At 49.5% G+C, this 22,546-nt stretch overlaps 1 protein-coding gene across 1 annotated transcript in view; it reads left to right on the top strand.

Moving 5' to 3' along the window:
- XYLT1 (xylosyltransferase 1) overlaps nucleotides 1–22,546 on the top strand; it is a 301,880-nt gene that overhangs the window by 152,502 nt on the left and 126,832 nt on the right. Inside the window, exon 3 of the mRNA XM_082362428.1 lies at nucleotides 9,064–9,574. Coding sequence (XP_082218554.1) covers nucleotides 9,064–9,574 — 511 coding nt within the window. The remainder of the gene's footprint in view (nucleotides 1–9,063; nucleotides 9,575–22,546) is intronic.

Here is a 22,546-nt window from a genome sequence, read left to right on the forward strand (position 1 = left end):
CTTAGCTGTCCTGATCTGGGCATTTTGGTCAGCAGGGCCTGTTGTTTCTGGATGGGAACAGGGTTTGAGCTGCTGAGGCTGCCAGCACCAGCCTCCAGAGCACTTGCCCCCGGCTCCGTGGTTCTCAACCAGGGTGATTTTTGGCCCCCGGGGGACATCTGGCAATGTCAAGAGACATTTCTGGTTTTCACAAGGGTGTTACTATCATCTAATAGGTAGCGATCACAGGTGCTGCTAAACATCCTACAATGCTTGGGACGACCTTCACAATTAAGCGTGATCTGTCCCCAAATGTCCATAATATCATAGTTAAGAAAGTCCGTCTTAGAGGAATCCAGAAGGCTTTGTTATTGAAGCAAGACTGGGTTGTTCATTGTGACTGTCGCTGTCACATCCTCCTGATGGGCTGGAAGGACAGCGTGGGTCAAGTCTGGACTCCTGTGCTGAGGCCCCAAAGACGCGGCATTATGGGGTTGAGGTCCGGGCCACGTGGCCCTGGGCAGTGTCAGAGATAAACAAGGCCGTAAGGACAGATTTTAATCGGCAAAGTACTATTGCAGTAGGGGGACGGGTCCAGTGTGAACTGAACTCCACTGTGATTTGTACAGCGTGACTGGGTCTTTTAAAGGGAGCATGAGGGAATAGTGCGGGGGTGAGCAGGGGCTCAGTAGGGTCAGGGAAGGGAAAAATGACAAAAAGCAGAAAGGGGGGGCTCTGTCCCCAGGAAACTCATCTGGGTTTGCTGACTGGCGCTTCTCCAAGTTAGTCCTCTTCCCTCCCACAAAGGCTGGGACGGATGCTGGGGCCCTGTCTTCGGGGATTGGCTGGAGCAAACTAGATTCTATTAGCAGCCTTGAGTTTTCTCAGGCAGGCGCTATACGGGGGGCTCATGTCATTCAAGAGCTGTGTCTGTGAAATGTCAGAACTATGTTAGTGTTTGCTCAGGTCTTTACGGGCCAAGGTTGAGACCTGGTTGAGGAGGGGCTCGGAGGGGCTTGGCTAGAGTTTGGTCAAAGGGGAAATCTTTGCCAGCAGGTCACTCTCCCCCCAAGAGGGTGGCCCAGGGCTTCAGGGTTCTGCATCTCTCTCTATAAAAGTATTTATCAGCACCCCATTTCCAGTTGACCTAGATTTCTATCCGTGTGTGTGTATTTATTGTGTGTGAGAGTAAAATATAAATCCACAGGCTTGGCATACAGGGAAAGACCCAACATAAAAAGGTCCTCAACTTTTTATTTCCTCAATGAGTAGATATTTCGGATGACAAGTATTTCAGCAATTCTCAAACTTGGTGGTCTCCATGGACCCCCTTATATTTTCAGACATTATTTCAGACCCCCAAAGAGCTTTTGTTTATGTAGGTTATATCTATCAATTATTTGCTATATATTGAAATTTAAACTAGGGCATTCTTAAAATGGTTATTTATTGATTTACTTAAAGTAACCATAACCCGTTACCTATCTATATAAGTAAAAATTTTTATGAAAAATGCATATGTTTTGTACAACAAAAACAAATTTCATGAAAAGAGGCATTGTTTTACATTTTTGCAAGTCTTTGTAATATTTGGCTTAATAGAAGACAGCTGGATTCTCACATTTGCTTCTGCTTTCAATCTGTTGCGATTTCACACATCATGGAGCCTCTACAAACTCCACTGTGTGCTTGTGTGAGAGGATGAGTGAGAAAAAGGAAAATAACATCTTCAAATTATGATGGAAATAGTGACCTTGAAGATCCCCTGAAAGGGTCCCCCAGGAGTCCCCAGAGCACACTTTGAGAACCACCTCATTAGATCATCACAGTAAGCATTAATTCCAATTAAATCAATTGTAGCTAACATTTATTAAGTTCTAGGCTTTATGCTAAGTGCTTTACACATATTAACTCTTTGAGCTGTTGTAAAAGCCCCGTTAGGTAGGTACTAGTTATTATGCCCATTTTACAGAGAGGGAGACTGAGGCTTTCAAAGTTAGGTACTGTGCCCCAGGTCACAAAGTGAGCAAGTGGCAGAGGCCGGGTGGATCTGAACGCACTTCACCTCCCGACCCTGCCTTTCCAAATGATTTAGGTCTGCTCATCAAATGATGGGGTGCCAGCTAAAAATGTCGATTGAGTGCTGAGTACATATCAAGCCTCATGCTAATTGTTCTGTTGTTAACTGGAATTAAATATGTGTCCCCTATTATTTAATCTCTCCTGCACCTTTGCAAAATAGGTCTTCCTACCCCTTTTTTTTTTGTAGATGAGAAAACTGAGGCTGTGAGAGGCTAAGCTTCTTTCTCTGTATCTCAGGGTTAAGGGGCAGAGGCTGGATTCCAAGCCAGCTCTATCCATCCAGCTCCCTCCCTCCTCACCCCATGCTGGGCGTCCCGTTAATATGACTAAGTTTGCTAAATTACACCAGGCTTATTATTGAGGGTTCTGTTAAAGCCTGGCCTGCCCGTGCCCAGCAGAGCCCACGGGTTTCTAAGCTCTGGCCAGCCCTGCCACTTTTTGTGCATGCAAATGAGCCGGGCGGGCGGGCGGGCGAGGGGCCTCTGTGAGGTCTATTTGCATTGGCAGCCCGGTAATTGCATGTCCTAATTGGGTGCAGCCATGCACACTGTGCCTCCTCCATTCCACTGCCCTGGCACAGAAGTCCTTTTGGAAGCAGGTGTGGGCTTCTCCCCCATGTGCCCCTCTCAATGGCCTTGATCACCTTGGTGATTGGAATGAAGCCGCGGACACTGAGTTCAACAGCAAACAGCTACTCAGCTGGCACAGTGCGTCCACATGGCACAAAAGAAAGCCGATGAGTGAGCAGGTGGGACAGGCGCCCTCACCGCCTGCACAGCGCACCTGGCGGGGGCTCCCCTCTGACACCATCTCTATTCCTCATAGCTGCAGAGAGGCGGTGCAGTGTTGGCGGGTGTGGCCTCTGGACCCCAACTGCCTGGGTTTGAATCCTGGCTCCTCCACTTCCTAGATCTGGATTTAGTCACTTAACTTCTCTGAACCTTCATGATCCCATCCAAAAAACGGGGAGAATAACACAGCATCTCCTTCATAGGGTCCTCATGGGGATCAAATGAACTAGTCTCTGCAGAGGGCTTGGGAACAGAGCCTGGGGCAACGCCAGCACTGTATGCATATTTTCTAATAGATGCGTGTTTCATAAGCACCTTGCACGTGTCAGTCACTGTGTTCTGTGCTTCATCTGTTCTCTCAGTTCCAGGGAGATAGATGCCAGCCTCAGCCCCTGGGATGGATGAGGACGTCAGAGTGCAGGGAGATGAAATGGTCTGTCCCAGGTCTAAGAGCTGCTGGAGAAAATGATCACAGGATGAGGCAGGGAGAAGACAATGCACTTAGGAGCGTCCATCTGTCCCTCAGTCCCTGGTTTCTTAAAATCCATCATTTATTTCTCAATGATCTGAAATGGCAGAACTTTGTTAATCGATTGTATTGATTAACGGTTAATTCAGAGACTGTTCAGCAGCACACACACAGGACCTGTCATTTTACAGATGAGAAAATCTGACGGTCGCTAAAGCAAGACAAGTACCCAGGTCTCCTCCTTTCTTGTTAGGTGTTCTTTCTACACAAAAATAAGAGCAAAGGTTTATCAATGAGTGGAAAGTTTGAAAACACAGCAACCCACCTCCACCCCTCGGAAACAGGACCTGGGTGCAGGGGAGGAGGTTGGGCCGATTCAGTTGATCAAGCGAGGAGAGATCCATCCTGAAGTCTGAACGTTAGAGAACCAGGAAGGACAGAGCAGACCCAGGCGTCTCTGAAACAGCAGCCTGGGTCATGTAACCTGCCTCTCGAAGCCATCTTGTGCTTGGCTTATTTCTACCTGATTGAAATTGACTCTAAACATGCCCAAGGTTGAATGGCAATAGAGGACATTATTGCATTTAATTATTTCTCCGGAATAAAAATGGATTCTAGCAGCAGCTTAGGGGTAAGGCAACAGCAGAGCAATTAGAGTTTTGGAGCTCGCATGCAAACATTTGAATGTGCAATCATTGCAATAAGTACATTAAAATAAAATAAGTCAAAGGGTTGCATTTGCATAAATAACCCAAGGTGAGAGTGTTGGATTGCTTAAGAATAAAGGGGACACAGCTAGCGATCATAATGAAGAAATACTAACTGATCTGTCCTCCAGGTGGAGACCATCAGGGGTGAGATGGTGGAGGCCCAGTGTTGCTTAGTAGGGAAACTTTGCTCATTCTTTCTCCTGCTTTGGGTGTGGTGGGCACATTCTGGAAGTTTTGACATACATTCATCCTCACCAAATACCCATGACATAAATATTATTTTCACATCCCCATTTTCCAGATGAGGAAACTGAGGCATGCAGAATTTGAATCATGTCATTTCTAGCATCACATTCATTCCTTGGTCAGGTTATTTAACCTCCCTGTGCCTTACTTTCCTCCCCTTCATTAGGACTCATGCTGTTGCTTCACTGGGTATTTGAGAGGATTAGAGACACAAGGTGTGTGAAGGGCCAGAGTAAGAGGGGACTTGGGTGCTGAGGATATGATGGTCATCTCGCATGTATTTGCCTGGAAACCTCCCAAGGTTGGTTTTTACAGGGAAGGGAACCTGGGTTTGGATGTCTGGATCTTGATTCTCCAGGGGAAGAAGAGAAAAGCTGAGACCCGCTTGCCTCTTGGCAAGCAGGTGAAGAGTTAGAGGGAAGGCAAGGTGATACCTCATGCCCATCAAGGGATGGATGGATAAAGAAAATGTGACATATACATACAATGGAATATTATTCAGTCTTGAAAAAGAAGGAAATCCTGCCGTATGTGATGCCATGGATGAACCCGGAGGGTGTGATGCTGAGTGAAATAAGCCAGACAGACTAAGACAAATGCTGTTTGATCCATTTACATGAGAATCTAAAATAGCCAAACTCAGAAATTCAGAGAGTAGAATGGTGGTTGCCAGGGGCTGGGGGAGGGGAAATGAGGAATTGCTAATCAACAGGCATAGTCTCAGTTATGCAGGATGAATACATTCTAGAGATATGCTGTACTACCTTGTGTCTGTAGGTAGCAATACTGTATTGTGCGCTTAAAACGTTTGTTAAGAGGGTAGAGCTCATGTTAAGTGTTCTTGCCGCCATAAAATAAAATGTACAAGAAAAGAAAGAAAACTGTGGAGGGAAGGTATAGGAGAACTCATCAGCTATTGTAGGAAGCAACCCTGACTCAAAGTGACAGATCATCCCAGGCCTCTGCGTGATGCCTGGTTCTCACTGACTATGGCTCAGTGGCTTTTCTGGAAGCTGTCGAATATCTGTGAGCTCTTCATTCCAGAAGACAAAATATTTCCCTTTTCTCTTACACTGGAATCTTTTGATTGGCAGCTGAGTAGCACCTGGGGCCAGGCGGAAGGCCAAGGGGCCACCGTGAGCTCACCATCCCCATCGCGGGGGTGTCTCTAAGTAGACGACGCTTATTAATCATGAGTCCTATTAGAATTGATGGTGGCGCCTGGTCCTGATATCACAAATTAACCAGAGGAAACAACCGTTCTCTGACGGCCAAATTAGCTTCGTTGATTGCAGTGCTTCCTGTGGCTGGTGTTGCTTGGAGAACTTCTGCCAGAAGGTGGTAGAGAACGTGAGCTTTTGAAATTAGTGGTTTTACGGAGGTTTTCTGCTTGGGGGACAAACTGATGATCATCAGTTAATGATGAGGAAAGAGAACAACCCAGGAACAGTTCTGAGGATGTGTTTGATGAGAGAGGATGCAGATGGCTGTGAGGGCAGAGGCCTTTCTGCTCACTCTCTGCCTTCTTGTTAACTTCTAGAAAACGGGCTTAGGGACAGAATTTAAATTCTTGTTCTCAGGCAGGAGGAGTCATCAAACTGATTTTCCAACCGTTAGAGGCAAAAAATAATAATAAATTGGCTCCTGTATCTGAGGACAGCTAAGAGGAAGAAAGCATATCAGGTTGGCTCCTGTATTAATCAGCATGAGCTAGACTATGCTGCAGTAACAAAGATCCCCAAACCTCAGTGACAGAAAGCAGCAGAGGTTTATTCTGCCCATGGAGGGTTGGTGGAGTCTATCCTCCGCCCTGGCCTCACTCAGGAATGCAGGGCCTTCACCATCAGGAGTGTGGCTGGATGCTATGGGGGAAGGAGGGACATGGCAAACTGTGTCCTGGCCTGAGTCACTGGTCTTGGCCACATCAGGTTGCTTGGCTGTGCCTCATTTGCAGGGGATGGGAAGTACAATTGTATCATGTGCCTAGAAGGAAGAGAACTGGAATATTTGTCAAGAGCTTTATTGAATACCATCCCCCCCATCCAGCTCCATCCCAACCTAGGCTAATATGAGCAAAGAGAGAGATACCCCATCCATTCCCCCACAGAGAAGGGGGAGCTAAACGCTCCTCCCTTGACCTCTCAGCCAAACAGAAGAGGCACTAAACTATAGCAAGTTTTAGAATTAAACAGGTACGAGTTCACAGCCTCCCCTAAATGATGTCAGGCAAATCACTGAACATCCCCAAGTTCCCCTTGTCCCTCTTTTGTAAGATGGGGGAATGGTAATACCTGTCTTGAAAGTTACTTCTGAAGGTTAAACATGGAAGGGCTTAGCACAGTGCCTGGCACTTGATACGTGCCCATGCCTGAGAGTGTTAAAGCAACAAGCCTTGGCTCCTCTTTCTGTAAAATAGTGAGGAGGGTACCCCTTATGGGACGATTGTTGGTATCCAATAAGTAGTACCTGTGAGTCATTTGCATATGGTGCCTGGCTGACAGCGAGTGCTCAGAAAATGCATCTGAGAGGCTGCTTGGGATTCTTCAAGGGTCTCTGGACAGAAAGAAGGGAACAGAGGCATATCAGTGTGGTTTGTTTATAAGAACAGAGGAATGGCCCCTCACTGAGGGGGATTTCTTGCCAGATACGTGGAGAGGTAAGAAAGACTGGAAACAGGTGTCAGAACCAGAAGTTCCCCTTCACAGACCAGCATGTAATATCAGCTCCTGTGTATGACCAGTAGCCACTCCAGGGCCCAGCACAGACTCCACTCTCCCTCGGCATCTCCTTGTTTCCTTCTTCCTACCCATGGCCTCCCAGCTCCTGCCACCTCAAGCTCCTGGTGCTTCATGGCCCCTCCTTACTGTCCTCTCCCTCTCTGTGACGCCCTGCCACCTAATGGCCACTGGCCAGCCTTGACACGGCTATGTGGAGATGACATGCCTATCCCAGATCCGTTTAGCTGGGTGGGAGTGGATGGGAAGGGAGCCGGGCTGCCGTGCTTAAGGCGACAGAGTGATGCGGATCAGAAGGGCTCTGCAGCTTCCTGGAAGTGGCTGGTGGAGCTGGTAGCCCAGGGCTGGGGGTCTGCGGTCTGTCTGGTTTGAATCCCAGCTTCACCACCAACCAGCTGAGTTACCTTGGATAAGTCACTGATGCCCAGTACCTGCAAAATGAGAGCAAAAGTAACATCAACTTACAGAATGGCCACGAGGTATCTTAGCGTAGTCTTCATTCTTACGGCCTCTTGAGATTGGTGCTTGATGCTAGGGGAGATGGGACAAAGGCAGGAAGAGGGCAGACACATTGCTGGGCCAAATGGGGACATTGGAGACAAGGGCAATCAAACCAAGCCCAGGGGAACCTTCTAAACTCACAGTCCTTGGAGAGCTGGGGTCTGCACACTTTTTCTTAAAGGGCCAGCTAGAAATATTTTAAGCTTTGGAGACCAGACAGTCTCTATGGCAACCACTCATCTCTGCTGTTGTAGCAGGAAAGCAGCCATAGACAGTCCATAAATGAACAAGCGTGGCTGTGTTTCAATAAAACTTTATTGACAAAAACAAATGGCGGGCAGGATTTGGTTCGGGGAGGGCAGTAGTTTGCAGACCTAATGAAGGAGGAGCCACGCTCAGTGTCGGTTGCACGTCAGCCGATCCTGGGCACCAGCACTACCTCCACTGCTCTCCACCATCATCCTCTTCCTTGAGAACCTTTAATCGGCACATTTAGGAAAACGAACGAGGAAGTCTGCCCTCAAAATTGCTACTCATTGCCAATGTGTTTCTAGAGCAATGGATGTAGATTTATGGAGTCAATTAGCGTTCTCTGTGGCCTCTGTGTCCCCTCTGACTAGCTTTGGGACAGTGGATTCTCTTTCAGGTTAAGGCCTTGATAATGGGCTCTAAGCAGGAGCAATGTGTTTTGGAAGTGATGCAGGATGTTAGTTGACCAGTGCATTTGATCCGAGCTCAAAATGGCCAGGGCCCACCTACCCATGGAGAAGCTGAGTTTGGGGTGCCTGCCTTCCCGGAAAGACTCATTTTCTCCGGAATGACTCTCGGCCTTTCTCTTGACACCCTGCCCCCCCCCCCAACCCCGTGACTTAATCAGTTCTGCTCCAGGTACAAACATCAAGAGTCAAAGCTCAGACATAAGACTGTCACAAGTTTTCATCCCCCTGGGACTCACTGCAGGATCCTTGCATAGGACTGTCCTATAAAGGGCATATTCCCCCCAAGATAGCCGGTGATGTCTCCCCCTCAGAATTAACTATGGCACCGTCTGATTTCTCTTACGGGCATAGATCTACGAGCATGTCCTAAAGGCAATGTAAAGTATATACTATCCTACCAATGTTTTCTCCCCTTATAGCTTTATTATGGCATTTCTAGCCATTAAATAAACCATCACAGTGCTTGCTGCTAGAATTTAAACAGGAAGCTTGGAACAAACTGTCCAGATTCCAGTGGCAGAGACAACCAGGGAAACTTATATGAAAAGGGAGTGTGGTTAATAACAGGCATTGAGGATCATAGTCATAGCACGTTAGAGCTTGCAAAAGCTTTATTTTCTAGTTGGAACATCTTCTATTTCCAGGTTGGGAATCTGAGGTTCAAAGAGAAAAATCTAACATAAAGTCTAACATTAAGCTCGTAGCAAAGGCAGGGCGTGGAACCAGGGCCCAGACTTCCAAACCTACGTGCCCCCACTCTCCAGGGCCAGCCTTCTTAGCGTGATGGCAAAGTCAAGTTTCTCTTCTGTGTTTCTTTCCTGTCTTGTCCAGGATGGCTACTTCTCTCACCGGCCAAAAGAGAAAGTGCGAACAGACAGCAACAATGAGAACTCTGTGCCCAAGGATTTTGAGAACGTGGACAACAGCAACTTCGCACCCAGGACTCAAAAGCAAAAGCACCAGCCCGAGTTGACGAAGAAGCCCCCGAGAGGACAGAAGGAGCTTCTGAAGAGGAAGCTGGAGCAGGAGGGGAAGGGGAAGGGGCGTCTGTCCCCCGGGAAAGGTACCAACGAGGTGCTGCCTCCCGGTGAGAGAGCCCCGGTAAACGGCAGCCGAGGGAAAGATGCCCCCAGACAGCCCCACGCCCGGAAGACTGGGGGCAGCTCCCCCGAGATCAAGCCCGACCGGCCCCTCAAGTGTGACATCTCGGGTAAGGAGGCCATCTCCGCCCTGTCCCGCTCCAAGTCCAAGCACTGCCGCCAGGAGATCGGGGAGACCTACTGCCGCCACAAGCATGGGCTGCTGATGCCCGAGAAGGTGACTCGGTTTTGCCCCCTCGAAGGTAAGTCCCAGCCCCGTTCTGCTCACATTCTCAGACCTTCTCAGAACAACCGCCCTATTTTTCAAACCCCAAATGAAGACAGGAGTTCTTTTGTTTTGGGCCTCCCTGAATTCAGAAGTCTTGTGTGAGAAAAGTTTCGCAAAATCAAATTACCTTTTGTTACAGCTTTAACCTGTTGCTTTTGTGGCAAAGGATAAAATACAGTGCAATCGGGGCTAATGTGGAAGTCGTAGGAGGCAATGGTATTGATATGGTTTGTTTTCTGTCTCAGCAGAATATTGGGATTAAAATTGACACCAATATTACTGTAGTTGAATAAGATTTGAAAGGTTTCTAGTTGGTTGCATTGACATTGGAGGCTCTGGAAAACATCCTTCCCATTTCCCTCCACCTAAAATTCCTTCCTTCCTTATTTTCTCCCTCCTTCCCTTCCTCTCTCTCCCTCCCTCCCTCCTGCCCTGTGCTGGGCCCCCTTCTCTGTGCTGATGACCAGTGATAAAGCAGACCTCTTGCTGCGATGCAGTGCAAGGTCAGAGCTGTAACAGCGGCGTTCACAAGCACAGGGGAGGGTCCTCAGAAACTGACGGGGGACAGTTTTGCACAGGTGAGGCATCACCGTGCATCTCTGCGTCTCACCTCACGCCTCTGACGCGTATTCCTTGCTGGCAGGTTTCACCTTTTCCAGTGCGTGTGGCAGGGGAGTAATAACAGTTACCGAGCGCTCACTGTGTCCCGGGAACAGCACGGGCACTTTGCATTCAATCAGTTCATCTCATCCACCGCCCAGTGAGGCTAGCACCGTCATCGTTAGCATAACTTTTTTACACGTGAGAGACGTAAAACAACTTCCCTAAGGTCACATGGCTTGTAAGTGGCCTTACAAGCCTGCAGGTAGAGACATCCTGAGATAGAGATATTGCCATCCCGGGTTAGGTCATATTTTGTCAAGATCCCTTCTTAAAAAAAAAAAAAAAAATGTTATGGCAGAAAATTTCAAACCCACCTCAGAGTAGGGGGAACCTTCACGTTCCCATCATCTGGCTACAGTTACCTCGTGGTGGTCACTACTGTTTCACCCATGTACCCCCATCCCCACATAAGCTCATTGTGAGCCAGTAGATTTTATTTTTCCTTGGAGAAGACGTTACATCCCAAATAGTTTGTGAATTGGTTCGTGCAGTGGTTTTCTCCATGCAGAGGGCGGACTGCATCCAAAAGACACTTTCTACAAAGAAAGAGCCAGTGTCATTGGGAACAAACAGAGAGGGATGCATTTGAAATGGAGAGATTGTGTTCTAGTTGAGTTCAGCCATGAACTAACAGGAAAAGCCCTTTCCCCTCACTGGTTCCCGCTTCCTTATCTGTCCAGGGAGTGCCCTTCATTAAATACCCGAAGGGTCTTCCCACTTGGTCTTCCCTTGGGGCCCATTTCCCAATTTGCTCTTGGTCACCCCTCATTCTCATTGGCCATAATCAGTGCAAGGGGTACCCCGCTATCCCTCACTAAGTAGTCAAGCGTTCAAAATACCTCCTTGTTGCTTCTAAATTCAGATACCACCAAATGCTTTAGTTCACTCTCAAGTGGAGAGAGAAGGTCCCCGACCATGGGACAACCCAGAGGTCCTGAGGGCAGGGGTGAGGGGAGGACACATGGAAAGACCTGCATGGGGCAGGGGGCCGGGTCCATGCGTGGAAGAGGAATGGGTCCATGGTCCCAGTGTCTGGGTCCGCCTCTTTGTCGAGACAGAAGGTCAGAGCATCAGGAAAGGTGACAACAGAGCTGGACCAAGAGGCAGGATGGGGGCAGGGGGCTCTCAGTTCCCCCAACATTGGAGGATTTGGAAGCCAGGCAGGAAGATGCCTAGTGCTTCATCAATCCCCCATCTCCCTCGAGAGAAGGATGTGCATGGTGAGAATGGCTCCCAAGGAAAAGGGGACTAGATCTCCCCTAGAGAAATCCTAATTCCGTCTCTCCACTGGACAGGTAAGAAACGAGGCCCGTAGAGGAGAGGAGACTTATCATCAAGGTCACCTAATCAGTTAGAGGCTGAACTTGGGCTAAAATTCAGGCCTCCTCATCTCTCACACATGCTTCTCTGTTGACCGCTGGTCACAGAACGGAGGGTGTGGATCAGGCGGGGGACGGCCACGTGGGTAAATGTGTAGAGAGGCTTGGAAGTGTCCACGGCAAGCCCTTCACGTGGCCCTCTGGGTAGGGTGCAGCAGGGACAGCTTCAACTCTACTCAAGTTCATCTGTATTTTTTAAGTTTTCTGTTGGAAACATGTATCTGTACTATACTCTCTTTTCAGTAGAAAGGTCTAAAAAGAAAAGATTTGCTTCTCTCTGTTGCTTCTCTCTTGCATTTTAACCCTTGTCTAAGCAGTCCCGGGGTTCCCATCATACTCTTGACACAACTTGGCAGATTGTGGCAGAATAAATAAGTGGAGATGTTTCCAAAATCGTTTTCTTAGCTGGTGCCTGGCCTGGCAGAGGCCTGAGCTGAATGCCTTTCCATGAGAATGACAGTGGGTACTCGCTGTGTCCCAAGGGTCAACACACTTTTTCTGTAAAGGGCCAGAGTAAATATTTGAGGCTTTGTGGGCCGTGCAGTCTCTGTCACAACTCCTCAACTCTGCCATTACATCTCAAAAACAGCCAGGACAATACATACGCAAATGCACTTGGTTATTACAATAAAACTCAATTTCAAAAAACAGGCTGCGGGTGGGATGTGGCCCATGGGGCCATAGTGTGCTGATCCCTGCAAGGTACCAGTTCTGCGTAGTGGTACCTCCAGCACTGTGCCTCCCATCCCACTATATCCTCACACCAGCCCTATGAGGTCGGTCTCTTATCGACCCATTTAATGGATGATGAAATGGAGGCTCGGCGAGGTTTAGTCCTTGGTCACAGGCGCATGGCTAGTAGATGGCAGGGCTGGTATCGTAGCTCAGGAATACAGAGCCTGAATCCTCCCCAGAGCCTTTCCCTCTTCAGGAGGCAGAAGGTTTCACTTTAGCCTAAACCATCCGACCTCGGGGATGTCCTGAGCCCGCAGGCCGTCTCTCTCCACCATCAATACAGTTGCAAGGAGAAGGGTGGGTGTTGATGGGGGAGCGAGCGGGCTGACGTGGCCTTCCTGGTCCCGCTGAGACACCTCCAGCCTGGCTGTGCAGCCTGGGGGATTCCCTGTGGCCTCTGCTGTGTCCGCCAAGGTGGCACACCCTCCAGGGAGCTGGGAGCTGGGTAATAAGCTGGGCGTCTGAGCCTTGGCACACCAGCCCGGGCAGTGCCTTCATTTACTGCACCACAGCCTTCCCCTTTTGCAATAAATTCTCTATGAATAGACTAATTGCAAAATAACCCTAATTGGGTAGTTATCAACGAACAACTTCCCGTGGAACAAAACAGCTTACAATTAATAGCATTTAAACCATAAACGATTCTTCTGCAGAAAGCTAAGATGTAATTACACCCCATACGGAGATCGCGTTCCCTTTCTGGAAACCATGACACCCGGATTTCCCTCCGCTCAGGAGGGATTTGAGCTCCAGCTCCGCGGGCAGTGAGGAAGCCGAGTGGGGAGGGGAGGGGAAGTAGGTATGTGTGTAAACAGACAGAGACATACACTTAACACATCCGCACGCAGATGTACGCACTGTTTGTCATTTCGCCGAACTCGGCGTCACCCAGACTTCAGTTGACAGGATGCCGGAAGTTGAATATAACTAAGGAGACAATTCCTCATGGCTTGAAGTCTGAAAAGTTACGAGGGGATCGATGTTAAATGCTGGCTTGTGTAAAGGGCTCCTGCTTCTCCGACCCCCACGCCTCCAGTCCCCGCACCCCAGCACCATTCAGGGAAAAGGAAGAGTCTAGAACCCCCGGATTGGTGTGCTCTGCACGGATACCTTGCCCCTGTGACCTGTCTGCTTCACTGCCAGCCTCTTGGAGGAAGCAGCTGGAATGGTGACATGTTTTCAGGAGGAAAACGCGAATCTGCGGACCATCCACTCAGCCCCCAGGAGTGAGATGCGGTGAGGTCAGGCGGGGTGCTCTACCCCATTGGCCCCCAAGCCTGGCCCCCAAGCGGGTTGTTTCTAATCCCGCAGCGCCCCTCGTTCCTCCCAGAGCCCCTGTGCTCAGCCGCCAAGCCACCGGCCCCCACCCCCGCCCACGTTCCCCACCCAGGTGGCCCAGCCCCCAGTGCCCCCCCTCACCTCCCACAGTTGCCTAGGCCTCCTGTCCCTTCCTTAGGCTCCAGAATCACCCAAGAGCCTCCAGGCACTCCGACTGGACCTCCCAGAGTTTCATGGAAATGAAACCATGTTGGATGGAAGGCCCAGGGTGGCCTGGGCTGGAAAAAGCTTTTCCATCGGAAGATCTGCTGACACTGGGTTTTGAATCCTGGTTCTGTCTTTGCTAGTGGTGTGACCCTGACTTCCTAGTGCCTCAGCTTCCTCATCTGTAAATTGGACACAGATACTCGTACCCTATCCTCATAGGGTTGTTGGCTGACATGGGATCATGAATATGAAACCCCTGGTGCAGAGGCGGGTAGGGTACAGCGAATGTGTTTGGCTGTCGGCTGTAGCAAGGCAGTGGTGGTGGTGTTGAGAAGAGTGGAAGGCCCGCCTGCAGGGTGACCGCCCCTTGCCCAGCCCTAGCTGTCTCACGCTGGTCTTCAGACAAGGCCCCACGTGCCTCAGCCACTCCCTCCTGCTCGTCCCAGCCCCCTCCATTGTTGCCCCCACTGCACACTCCACCCCACCTCTTCCGTCTCCAGATCTCAGCCTAAATGCCCTTTCCTCAGAGAAGCCTTCCTGGACCACACCTTCCGCGGGGAGCCCTGGCCACAGAGGACACACCAACCCTGGTGAGGGGCAGAGATGGCTTTCCCAATAAAGCCCATTTGACCTGTAAGAGGCATTCTAAGCAGGCAATGCCTCATTATATTGGGAACAATTAAATGTCAAGATGCTCTCTCCAACGGCCCTCATAGGCTACCAGCCTCCTTCCATCTTGAGTTAAAATGCCTCAAGAAAAAAAAAAAAGCATCTCAAGAGAGGCCCCACCGGTTACCCGGGTGCCTCTGACACCTCCTCACTCTTTGCTGTGCCAGGTAAAGCCAGTGGAGCGACTGCAGCCCAGGTGTCCAGGTGAAGAATTGAGAGATGAAAACTGAGAGGTTCCACGGAAAGCAGTCACTGGGAGGGGGGTTGGCTGCCACCGTAGCGGGGGCTCCGGGCCCGAGCCGCTGAGTGGGCCGGTGGTCCTCCGATGGGTGATGAGTAAGGGCTCTCCCTTTTAAGTCAGCTGACCAGCTGCAAGTTTGCAAGCATGTGCACGTGGCAGGGGCAGCGGCTCCAGTATTAGGAGTGAGGACGGGCCGGAGGGAGGTTTCTGATGAAAAGGCAATTGTCCTTGGATGCAGCAACCCATCTTTACCCATCAGTCTTTGCAGGAGGCCAAAGACTCTGGACAAATGGGCTTCCGGATGGAGGTGGCTGAGGGGGGACTGTCGCCTCAGATTCCCCATCTGTCGGGCAGGAACACTGCTTTCCCCCGGGTCTTTGCTGTGTCGCTCAGGATGAGACAATGAGGGAACAGCCGTGGACAACTCAGAGACACCACACTAACGGGGTGGCCGTGATGAAGCCAGATGACCCTCCTACGGCTCAGCCAAGCGATGGGGCCGACTTGCCCAGAGGCCAGGTTTGCAGAGGACTCTTTCTCGTCTTTCTCTCGTCAAACCCCAGTGGAAAGGAGGTTTCCAGTAACAGTTCACTGGGGTCGGAGTAAATTCATGCCAAAGGCCCTCCTTGGGCTTCTGAGGGAGGGGTAGGACCCTGACCGCGGTCAGTCCAGAAGATATCAGCAGACCCCATTCATTGGTCACCCACTAGGTGCCATTCGACGTCCCAGGCCAGCACTCCCCAAACGTGTTCTGCGAAGGGCCAGATAGTAAATACAGTACGAGACGTTGCAGGCTGGAGGATCTCTGTCACAGCTACTCAACTCTGCATGAAAGCACCCATAGGCGATACATAAATAAATGACCAGCATGGCTGTGTTCCAGTAAAACCTTATTCTGGTCATCAGAATGTGAATTTCACATAATGTTCATGTGTCACAAAAGGTCATCCATTTGATTTTTTTTCAGTTATTTAAAAATGTAAAAACCGCTCTTAGCTCGCAGGCCGTACCAAAACAGGCAGTGGTGAGCTGCCCTGTGCCAGCTCTTATTCTAGTATCTGGGGACGTAACAGTGAACAAAAGCACAGGATGCCTCGTCCCCGCAGGGCCTCTGCCCTACACAGCTCAGAGCACCATGTCTGTTGCCACAAGCTGGACGGTGACTCTGGGAGGCGTGCAGCCTGAGGCCCCACCTTGGTGGAGCTTCTGCCCTCATGGGAGAGGCCAGAGGGGACAGGTGACCCAATAGACCTACAGTCCACCGTCTGGTGTGACGAGAGCTCGTAGACAAACACAGCAGGCGACAGGACGGGAGGTGGACGTTTTGGGTAGGTGACCACGGAAGGCCTCTCTGAGCAGCCTCGGTGGCAGTGTCACCAGGAAGAGGAAACAGTCCTAGCAAACAGGCTGGCATGTTCCAGAGGCAGCCAGGAGGTCAGTGTGGCTGAAGCAGAGGGAGCAGTGAAGGGAGGAGAAGGATGAAAGGTCAGAGGCCAGGGGTAATGGCCAGGCCACCGCAGGGGGTTCGGAAACTGATGTCAAAGAGATGGGAGCCCTTGGAGGAACTGAAGAGTTTTAACATTATCTGATTTTGAATTTTTTTTTAAATTTTCTGCTACTTTAAAATTTTTTTATCTTATTTTGATAAGAACACTTAACATAAGATCTACTCTCTGAACAGATTTTCAAGCGCACGATAGTGTATTGCTGTTTACAGGCAGTGTTGTACAGCAGATCGCTAGAACTTATTCATCTTGCTCAGCTGAAACCTTATACCCATCGAACCCCATTCCCCATCCCCCCAGCCTCTGGCAACCACCGTTCTGCTCTTTGCTTCTGTGAGTTTGACTGTTTTATATTCCTCATATAAGTAGAATCATTCAGTATTTGTCCTTCTGTGTCTGGCTTATTTCACTCAGCATGATGTCCTCCAGGCTCATCCATGTTGTTACACATTGCAGGAGTGCTTCTTTTTTTAAAGCTGAATAATATTCCATTGTAAGTCCGAATTTTTTAATCCCTTCATTCCTCAGTGGACCTTGAGGTTGTTTCCCCATCTTGGCTGTGCTGCAGTGAATGTGGGCGTGCTAATATAATATCTCTTTGAGATGCTGATTTCACTTCTTTTGGATAAATACCCAGTGAGATATCACCTCACACAAAAGACAACAAGTGTTGGTGAGGGTGCAAAGAAATTGGAATCCTTGTACATTGTTGGTGGGAATGCAAAATGGTGCAGGCACTGTGGAAAACACTTTGGAGGGTCTTGAAAATAATGAAAAACAGAGCTACCATACGATCCACCAGTCCTACTTCTCACGTGATTTAGCTTTAAGGAAGGAGTAGAAACAGGGAAATTGTGGGGAGATTCTTACAGCGGCCCCAGTGAGAGGACAGGGTAGGAGGAAAAAGCTGCTAGGATTGGCCGATGGACTGGATGTGGGTGACCAACTGTTGGTGTTCTGGGCTGAGGGGTTTCTTTGGGGCACAAAGACGACTCAGGCCTGACCCTTGAGCAAACATTTATTGAGCTCTGCTGTGTGCCAGGTCGTGTGGCCAACAGTCCCCCAAGGCCCCCCATCGGAAGGTGGGTCTCCACAGGCCAATCCCACGTGGCCTTCTCCTTCTAAAGCACCGTAGTATTTTTCCCCCTCCCCATTTTGGAATCGTAAAAAAAGCCAGCTGTTGCCCACATGGCTTCTTAAAAAGAGAAATATACAGTTATGGGAAATATTATAAATGCCCCCCTCACCTCCCTCCCACCTTCCTCCTCCCGGAATGGCCTGCCAGCTGCACGGCTCTGCCCTTCACTCTGAAAGTTGTCATTAGGGTGTGCTTGTTGCCTAATTGCCATGCCTAGAAGGCAGAGCTGAAAGGTTTAGGCACGGAAAGAAGATGGAAAACACCAGCGCTGAAAGAGCGGGATTAGCGCCCTCCCCGGCCTCACCCGGGCACACCCGTTCGGAAACTTCAGGCAGACATTTCCCAAGGCTTCCGCAGTGTATTTGAGACAGGGGGATCATGGTGAGATGGATTTTTTTTTTTCCTTCTCATGTGCGCACAATGACGTCTAGAGACCAGGGGACCGGGAGCATGTTGGTAACCCTGCGTTTGTGGACCACTGCTTGGAGCAGCTCTGCAGAGAGCCTGACTAATCGGGGGCTTTGCAGACCAGTAGGGATTCTGTTCTTACCTGGGTGACCTGGGGGAGCTGCTGAAGGGATTTGAGCAGGGCTGGGGGTGGGGACTGACCTGACACGTATAACAGGATCCCTTGGCTGCGGTGTTGACAGTAGACGCTAGAGGTGAGGACGGAAGCCAGGAGAGCTCTTAGGAGTCGGCTGGTCAGCGTTTGCTCTGAGATTGCACGTGGGGCATGAAGAAAGCGCCCCCTACTGCTTATCTGTCTCTGCCCTAGACCCACCCTCCACGTGGCGGGGGCTCTGTCTTACTCATCCCAGAATAGCACTGCTTGGCATGTCATAGGCCTCAATCTTATCCTCCCTGGATAAGAAGATAACACGGTTGTTTTGAGCTTCAGTGGCTCAAGCTACCCGTCCCGGGAGCTATGCAGTGGCCCGTGTGCACTGGGACGGGAATGGAACAGTTAGAAGTCTGTGAGTGGCATAGCCACCAGCTGGGGACTGAAAGTGATTGTCCCCCGCTCCCTTCAACATTCACTCATTCAGCAGTTATCCACCAAGCATCCGCTGTCTATGCGGGGCACTAGGTTTGGGAGGAAAACAGACAGAATCCCTGTCCTTATGGAGCTTGCAGCCTGTTAAACGTGGCAGGGGAGACACGTGAATCCAGTGAGCACAAAAATAAATGCAGAATTGCAACCGCACCACCGATTCTGCAGAGACATGTGGTTGAATTTTAGTGGGACTGAGAGATGAAGAGTGGGAGACATTAACTAGGGAAAGAGCAGGAGGGGGAGTCTTCCAGGACAAGGGTCCATCATGTGCAAAGGCTCGGAGGCAGTAGGAGGCGTAGGGAGGTTGAAGAACTAACAAGACCACCTGGGGAGCTCTGAATATGAGCAGGAGGGTTGGTCTGTCGTCTTCCAAGCCGGATTTTAATTCCCCAAATCACTGGGTTTAGATGATCTATGTCTTTGTCTTGAGCGAGGAGAATGGAGCAGAGGCATCTGTAGGGACCAAACCGAAATCACCGGAGAGCCAAGGGAAGACCAGCCCCAAAGACAGGCAAGGCTCTGGCAGTCCTGGACCGGGGACGGGTCCCACATCCCCTCCAGAGAACCGTGCTCCTTCCACCTTTGGGCCCTGACCCCCACCTCCACCCCAGCCTGAACGTGGGCTGCCAACGCCTGGGGGCCTCACCTCCTGTGGCACCTTTGTTTTCCAGGACATCCAAGGCACAGAGGGGAATCCTCAATGCCTCCAGGGGCGAGACAGACTCAAGCAGGCAGTGTGCCCGTGGGTGTTCCACTGGCACTGAGCTAGTGCAGGCCTAGGGGAAGGCTCTGACCCAGTCTCCCCAGGAAAGCCTGGCGGCCCCTCTACCACTGAGTGAGCTGCCAGACCCTCAGACAAGGCACTTGTTTTCTCTGAGCCTCACTTCTTACCTGTAAAATGGGTTGTTTGATGCCTCTCCTGCCTTCTCGGGTTGCTGTATGAAATACCATGTTTGAGAATATTTAAAATTTTCCCTCTATTCAGCCAGCAAATATTTACAAGCACCTGTTACAAATCAGCATTAGATTATTGCAGTTCGGAAGCCAGCCTCCAGGGTGGGCACGGTGGACCCGCTTACCCAGCTGGGCAGTTTAGGATGCTTTTCTCAGCTTCCATGAGTGTCTCGCCCAGAACCTGCCCTGGGACCAGGTAGACAATGGCGAGTCACTAGGACAGTTTCTTGTGCTCTGAGCCGTTCCTTCCTTTGGGGGCAGCTGCTTATGTGTCAGCCGCCCAGGGCTGGGAAATCAGAGCCCTGGTGCGGAAAGAGAGCCCGGGCGTGGCCCTTGTAGCGGCCAGTGGATGACAGTCAGTCCAAGCTAGTCCCTCCTTTTTGCACAAATCAACAAAACCAGCTTGCTTTCTCTCCTCTCTCAAATTATTTGTCAGTTAAGCGTTAGGAATTCCTTTCAACATCACTTCCTTCTGGAAGTCTTCTGGAACTCTCTCCCTACATCTCCATGAGGTGTTCAGACCGTGTACCCCCAAATCACCTTACCCGCTCACCAGTGGAGCACACATCACATTATCCTGGAGTTGCCAGGGTCATCTGCAGCCCGCATTTAGCCACGAGGCCAATCTCATCTGTGTTGCAGGTCATATCTCCAGCCCCTGCTGGAGCAAAGTCTGTTTGCTAACCCCATGTTACAGATAGGGAAACTGAGGCTTGGGGAGGTCGAGTAGCTTGCCCGGGGTCACACTTGCAAGTGGGAGACCTTTCAGACTCAGTTCTGTCTGCCTGACTTCAAAACCCACAACTCAGCCTCTCTGCTCTGTGGAGCCTTTAGTAAACCTGCCGTCGGAATGTGTCGAATGAGTAATCCAGTTTCTCCAAAGATAAAGGGAAACGCAGAGTCAATGTTAACACCTATGTCTAGCTGTTCATTACTCTCCTTCCCCGCAACCAAAAACAGCAGGGCACTGAGGTCTCCGTACAAGAAGCTGTGCTTAGATAATAGTGCTTAACCTTGACCTAGGGATTGCTAAATGCCAGGGACTATCCTAAGCGTTTTAGCCATATTAGGTCATTCATTCTTCTGACAACTCTGTATTCCAGGAAACTGACACGCAGAGAGGGAGGACACTTGCCTAAAATCACACATTTGCTCAGTGACAGAGCCAGGCTCTGAGCTCAGAGGCTTTGGTGCCAGCGGCGAAATGCTGAACCACCGTGATTCTCTCCCTCTAGCAGCGGCTGCCTTTGAGCTGCAGTTTTCCTCCTTAAGCTCTGTCCATCTGTCGCAAAGAGATCCATGCAGTCAAGTAATCTACCTGGTGCTGGAGGGGGGCTGATCCCATGAAAGACCTCAGGTCTCGCCTGCAAAGCTGCGTTGGGTGAAAAATAGCCAGCGGCGGTGGCCTCCCGTTTTTCTGCCAGTTTCTAGTTTCCATGGTATATTTGTGTTAGTGTAAAAATGACAAAGCAATAATTTTTCATTGCATCCTTCAGTCACCCATGAGAGATTGGATTTAGGTCACAATTTATTACCCCGTGGAACTGAATCCAATTTTTAACACCATGTCAGCCATTCTGGTATTAGAGCCTTTTAATGGCTGTGAAATTTATACAATGATAAAGTAATTTAAAACATATGTAGGAAGAGCATCAGGCAAATTGACGTATAGAGAACCCTGTGGTAAAAATTGAATAGGAGATAAACACGGAAAATGGTGATTGATTAGAGGACGGTTGAAATAGGGCTCGCTTTGAGAAACTCTTAATGGCGAAATTAGTAAATTAATTTATTCCTTGGAATTTTGAGGGGGGTTTATGTTGCCCTAAATCAGAATCGAGGATGAGGCACAAAGTGCAAATTAATAGCTCACCTCAGAGCGTGGCACCGTTTGAGCGAGAAGCCTCGGTTGAGTAACTGGGAGGCAGCCAGGAGCCTGACCCTGGCGGTGATGCCAGCGGCCAAAGTGAAAAGATGGGGAGAAGACAGGGCAGCGGGAAGGGAAGCAGAATTTTTTTTTTTTTAATTTTTAAAACTTGCTCAAATAATACAGAAAGCATGCTTGTTATAATACCTTTATTCAAGTGGGACCATATGCATTCTCATTATTTCAAAAAACTGGAAGACGCAGCAGATAACTGGAAAATCTTTAAAAACTTGGCCAGTCCCCTCGGAGAGGTAACCACTGCAAGCACATTTTTGGTTTTGTTTAGATCTTTAAAACCAGCACTTGCAAAAATAGAGTTTGTTTTGGAACGGAGGGTTTATAAATAATAAGAAACTGATGTATAAATCTGGAACTTACAAAAATATCGAATCTGGTTTGGGGCATGGGAAAATTCAAAAATCATGTGAAATTGATATCTGGTTCTGGAACTTGCTTTTTTTCCTTTGGACGTGTATCTAGGTCTGAGACCTGTATCCCTGTCAGGAGATGGAGAACTATATAATCCTTTTTTTCTGTTTCCCAGTATAATGTTTATTTACCCAGTCTCTTTTATTGCCTAAATAACTCTTTGTCATGGCTGACTGTTACTCTGGAGTATGGCTTCACCACAGCTTAACTAGCCATTCCCCTATTGGTGGACATTTAGGTTGTTGCCAGCTTTTTGTATATTGGGTGGCTCTTTTCTCAACTCTCCCAAAGATGGTGCATAACCTCTACCATTCTAGGTGCATCAGAGAAAAGCGAATTGCTGCTTACGATGGATGCCTCAGGACATTAGAGCTTAATTCTCTTGGCGACCCTGAGTTGAGACTGGCTGCTCGGAGCATCTGAGAAATGGAATTGGTGGGTCCAAAGGCTTGTCTGTTTTAAATTTTGATAGATACCATCAAACTATCCTGCAAACATGCTGTACCAATTATGGCAGCCTGTCTATCCTGTGTTAGTCATACACAGGATGTTGGAAGCTTCCAGAACATCCTCATCCTCCTAAAGGGATCTGCTTTCTTCCCAGGAGCCCTGGTCAGGTTTCAAATTAGTAACGGCTCTGCATCCCAGCCTTCTGAGATCCTAGCAAGTCTCTTCCATGACCAAGGACAGTAGTTTGAACATTGAAGTCCTTAATAGGTGGGCACCTGGGCCTGCCCCCAGAGATGCTGGTCCAGGTCTAGCACGGA

Source organism: Balaenoptera borealis (assembly GCF_965194805.1).
Source record: "Balaenoptera borealis genome assembly, chromosome: 16".
Lineage (NCBI taxonomy): Eukaryota > Metazoa > Chordata > Mammalia > Artiodactyla > Balaenopteridae > Balaenoptera > Balaenoptera borealis.